The sequence below is a fragment of the Lytechinus variegatus genome, chromosome 4 (genome assembly GCF_018143015.1).
Source record: "Lytechinus variegatus isolate NC3 chromosome 4, Lvar_3.0, whole genome shotgun sequence".
Lineage (NCBI taxonomy): Eukaryota > Metazoa > Echinodermata > Echinoidea > Temnopleuroida > Toxopneustidae > Lytechinus > Lytechinus variegatus.
In genome coordinates, this window is record NC_054743.1 from 1,482,768 (window position 1) to 1,488,337 (window position 5,570).

General features: G+C 35.3%; 1 protein-coding gene across 1 annotated transcript; it reads left to right on the plus strand.

Annotated features, from left to right (window-relative positions):
* The first annotated feature begins 2,067 nt into the window (after nucleotides 1-2,067).
* On the plus strand, nucleotides 2,068-5,368 carry LOC121412404 (Werner syndrome ATP-dependent helicase-like). Its single transcript, XM_041605215.1, has 2 exons — nucleotides 2,068-2,545; nucleotides 4,232-5,368. Exons 1-2 carry the CDS (start codon nucleotides 2,231-2,233, stop codon nucleotides 5,366-5,368), a joined length of 1,452 nt encoding a protein of 483 aa, XP_041461149.1. The 5' UTR covers nucleotides 2,068-2,230.
* Nucleotides 5,369-5,570: the final 202 nt, after the last annotated feature.

Sequence of the window (5,570 nt, forward strand, 5' to 3'; positions counted from 1 at the left end):
ATTTTATGGCTTTAAATGATGTGTTCATAGGACTTATTTTCATTTTACCTTGATTGAAAAAAAACCCTTAATAAGTAAAAGATTGAAAATGGAATCAGATATAAAAGCAGCAATCGGATTTCATGATTGTAATGCAATTTTGACTGCACTGTATTTACCCTCCAGGAATGTGTTGATACTGCATTTCAAGATTTTATTTCTTTCAACAACAAAAAAAAAAAAAAAATCTTGGCAAATTTTGAATGCAAAACAGTTTTCTTTGAATGATATATGCATTAATGTCCTTCTCTGACTGAGATAACATTTATATGAAAGTGGCAAACCAATTGGTTAAAAATATCTTCAAATCAAGGGATAAAAGATTTTTGGCAATACTTTTGATTTTCATGAAAATTTACTCTCAGTCACTCTCGAAAAAATGCAGTGATATTGAAGATTGGATTGTTTCGTATAAGAATTCAAATCTTGATATAGAAAGTATTCATTTACAGAATTTATAGTATATATTTATGTGAATTGTGAATATTCTTGAAAATATCATTTTTGCAACTAGCCATACTATTGATTAACTTGATTTTGCACACAAAAAAGCAAATAATTGTTTTTGTTGTATATCAAATATGGATACTTGATTTTGGAAATATAAGAATTTTATCTCTATTCCATCAAAAAAGGCACAGTATGTTTGAAAAATGGAATGGATTTTGTTAAGACAGTTTGAATTAAAAAAAAAGCAAGGACCAAATGTTCACGAAACAAAACTTAGATTGGTTGCAAAGTTGGTAATTTTTTTGTTGATGCATGATCCATTTTCTCTTACGGCAGTTTGTTGTATATATTTTTTTTTTCCTTTTGGACAAGCATAGCTTTTTAAGGATATTTGTCTGGAATACTAGTAAAAAAAGTAATATATGTTTGAAAAAAAAATGGATATTTTATGTAAATTTACAAATATTGCGAGAAGTAAATTGAGTTTGGAAAAAAAATGACGAAAACTAATTATATATTCTAAAATATTTGTGTAATAAAAATATGCTGATACATATCATATTAATGTACATGTATACTATTTGTGCTTTTGCAACTAACGGTCAGATGGCCATTGGTAATAGTTAATACCGATTTGAATAATTCTTATTTCTCTTCGAAAGAAATATCTAAGTCGAAATATACATTTTTTTCATTTTTTGAACTCGTCTATTTGGGGACGACCGCTATAAAACAAAAGTATTAATTACATTGATTGGGTTTGGAAATATGTCAGTTCTGCTGATTGTTGCAAAAGTAATGACTTATTGATATTACTGTGAACAGTTGAAATTTAAGGTTCCTTCATTATTTTCTTTTATCCTCTTAAATTTTTGGCTTATAAAAAAAAAAAAAAAATCATGCTAGCAAGAAAAAAAAATGTTCGGAAAGAACATGAATCGAAACTTGAAAAACTTTGGAGTGTATATTGAAAAATGAGGACATTTTTAATGAAGAGGGAATCTTATGTAACAGTTAATTTTGCTGGTTCTATTTAATCTGTACTCTTACATTTGGCTTTCCATACTTTATTGTTTACATTCAACTTGTTTATTTCCATTCCAACTCATCTCATCCTTCTTTCCATCCTCACAATCCACATACATTGTCATGATCTCATCTTTCATTCCATCTCCACAATACATCTCACATAGCAACACAGGTTCATTGCATTTCATTTTTTCATTCAGTTCATTCAAACCCAGTCAATCAGAATGGCGTTCTCCTTGAGGCCATTACGTAACTTCAACTGACAGTTTTGGGGGACGGTGTTCCCAGTCTTATTTCAAGGATATTTTTTAATTAACTCACATTAATAAAATTTATAAATCTATTTTACGAATATTCGTCACACAATCTCTGTAAAATATTCTTTAAAAATATTTATAAATATGAAAATTATTTTTGGTTGAGTATTTTTTGAACGGTTTTATATGATAAAGAAATAAAATTATTGATACATCATTGAAAAAAATTACACCATGTGCACGCTATGTCCTATGTAAACATGTGCATGCTACATAGCTGTTGTGTACTCGTATATACAACGCATGCTTGCATCGTTTGTTTTCGGATCGTTTACTTGTACTACTCAAGGTTATTCTTTAATATTTTGGCGTTATCTTCTGTTTATCAAGTCGATCTACTCATTGACCGTTTAGATACATGTAGTTGACTTTCTTAGCCATTTTCTGTTACAAGAATGATGGCTGACTACCGTGCCCGTGGAGATCGCCATATCGAGTACGAGTCAGAGAAAGTCGTGGGGAGAGCTATCGAAGAGACATCACGTCGTCTTGGTCTCCAATTCAAGAGTGAACAGGTCACAGCATTGTCGTCATTTTTGCGAGGACATGATTCCTTTATTAGTTTGCCAACTGGCTTTGGAAAAAGTGTGATTTTCCAAGCAGCACCGATCTGTGTGGATTTTATTCGTAGTTATTCCGAGGATAATGAAGATGGAGTAATTAGTGAGGACAAGTCATTGGTCATTGTTGTCATGCCGCTGAAATCATTAGTGTCGGATCAGCATGCTAAACAGAGCCAATGATCTTAACATTAAAGCTGCAGATTTGACTGGAGGATTAACTGACACCATTCGTGAGGGTATCCAGTCTGCTTCTTATTCAATCCTGTTCGCAAGCCCTGAAGTTCTTCTTGGAGATGAAGGTCGTGAGATCTTCAATATGGGTGTAGTTAGACGACAACTTTGTGGATTGTTCATTGATGAGAGTCACTGTGTGTCAAAATGGTAACTAGGCCTGTATGAATATTTTCGTAATGTAATGTGGCCTATTGAGCCTACCGGTATATAGGCATGATAGGGTTAGCCTTAATGCTATTGTAACAGTAAATTTTGCTGGTTCTATTTAATCTGTACTCTTACATTTGGCTTTCCATACTTTATTGTTTATATTCAACTTGTTTATTTCCATTCCAACTCATCTCATCCTTCTTTCCATCCTCTCAATCCACATACATTGTCATGATCTCATCTTTCATTCCATCTCCACAATACATCTCACATAGCAACACAGGTTCATTGCATTTCATTCTTTCATTCAGTTTCCCCTCAGTCATGCTTCCTGGTTTTCCATTAGCTTTCCACTCCACATGGTCTTATTGTTTAATTCTCATTAGGATTCAGTTTAACTCATGATCACCCTTCTCTATTCTCTAATTGGTTCTTATTTTTAAATAGGGTTAGTTCATTTTATAGTTCATACCATTTTCTTTGTATTTGATTGGTTGATTTCTAAGATTATCCAATGTGGGTACATTGGCAGAAGATAAGATTGGAAAGTAAATTCAGTGCTGATCTGGACTTCATCTTGTTAACTTCTATTTTATTCTGTGTTCACCCTATCTTCAGTTTGATAATTTTATTTTAATTAATTAAAGTAAGGAGAGTTTGAATGTACAGGAGAGCATAGGAGACTGAGTTTATGATTTTACAAGAGTACAAACGGTCATGTTACACTATTATTAAAGGTATTGTTTAACATTGTGAGCAGCCGATTTAAAAAATTCTCAAACCAAGATGAAACATGTGTACAAGTGCATGCATTAGAACTAATAAACCCTGAAAACAACCATTATTGAGAATGAAAAGCTAATACTACAAGGCAAACCCCGATTTTGTAAGTAGGCGTCTTATAGACGCCTAAATAGTACACATAAGTGTATGGGATGAAATTAGGATGGTGTTTCCGGTCACTTTATATTTCAATTTTTGAAACACTGAATGATTATTTTCGAACGCAATTTTTTCTGGGCTTCATTTTTGTAACATATCACAGACACAGGTGACAAGTGTGACCTTCTAGCTCAGATTTGTTAAAAGTCAAACCAATGTTAACCAATCACTTTAAGACTTTAACGATCGTCCCAAAAAACAAAGGTGTAAGCGAAGTATATGTATGAGTAATGATTCTAATTCTAAAGCCAGGTGCTACATACTTGTAATTGGGCATTTTAAATTGAAATTATGTATGCGACGTTGATTGATACCAGTTATTTATGTTTGTAGTATATGTAAATAGGCTACAGGTATTTACATTAACATGTAGCCAGGCCTACCTACCTGTATAACTCAATTTAAGCCAACAATGTTCAAATATGAGGAGAAAAGCATTATTTACAGTTATGCTGAATTGCAATTTAAATCGTAAAATTCCCTTTTCAGTTTTTTTTCAAATTTTAGGGGAAGCTCATCGGGGACACAAAGGCCTTTCGCAGTACTTACGGAAAACTTAACGAGATGCGTGCCAAACTGAAGTCATCGGTTCCAGTCATAGCGATGACCGCAACTGCTACAAGCGAAGTTCGTCGAAGTGTCGCAGATAGTCTTGGACTACGGAACTATGCTTTGCTGAGTAGGTCTCCAGAGAGGAGCAACATCAAACATGTCTATCTCCAGTCGAAAACAAAGGACTTCGATAGGATTTTTGAGTGGATGGCGAAGGAGGTGCAGGAGAATGGCATCCACACTGAGCGAACAATTATTTATTGTCAATCAAGGAGAGTTGTTAGTTACCTATTTGCGATGTTCAGAGACTTACTTCCCTCAAGTCATCATAAGAATGTACAGATGTACCATACTAATACCGAGGCAGATGTGCAAGAGCGAATAATTGACAGTTTTGGAGATACAGCAGGAGAGGTGAGGATCCTCGTGGCCACGATTGCTTATGGCATGGGAGTGGACCTCAAGCAGGTGTACAGAACAATCATCTGTGGGCGCACATCGGACTTGGATGATTACATGCAAATGAGTGGTCGCATCGGACGAGATGGAAAGCAGAGTGTGGCTGTCACTCTGCGGTATCCTTGTGACATTAGAGGACGAATATTGAGCAGCACGATGAAAGACTTCGTAGGAGGCAAAGAGTGTCGTCGAGACACGACAAGGAGAGTATTTGGAGAAGGGAATACAAGTGCAGTGCTACAAGATCATGATTGCTGTGACATTTGTGCTTCATCATGTACTTGCGATGGATCTAGGTGCAGTGCTCGACGATCATTCCTGGAGATATCACTGCAACAGGCCGTGGCAGTGAAGGAGCATGGTGAAGAACTTCCTCTCCTGATTGCATCTCCTGCTCAAGTGACCAACCTAGAGCGTGCCCTCGATGACTATAGGAGGAGTCTCTTGCCAGAAGATGAAGGGCATGTGTACAGTGGAGCAGACATTGCTTGTGGATTCCCTGTAGAAGTTGGGGCACAGATTGTCAAGGATTGTAATGTACATTTCAATTTTCAAGGCTTTGTTGCTCGGTGCAATTTTCATAGCAGCAAAATTGCATCAGAGGTATGGGAAATCATGTGTGCGTGTCTTTAGAGAGTAGGAATTGAGGAAGAGGACATTCCAGCAAATTGCACTACATGTAGTAATGACGAATCTGAAGAGTCCTATTCGGAATCTGAATATCAGGAGGCACATTGCTCAGACATTGAATGACTTTAGACAGCAGATGAAAAATCAGGATTTTAGTTTAAGAAGTAAACAACTGCATACGTTGTAGATTTGAATCTTTCTAATG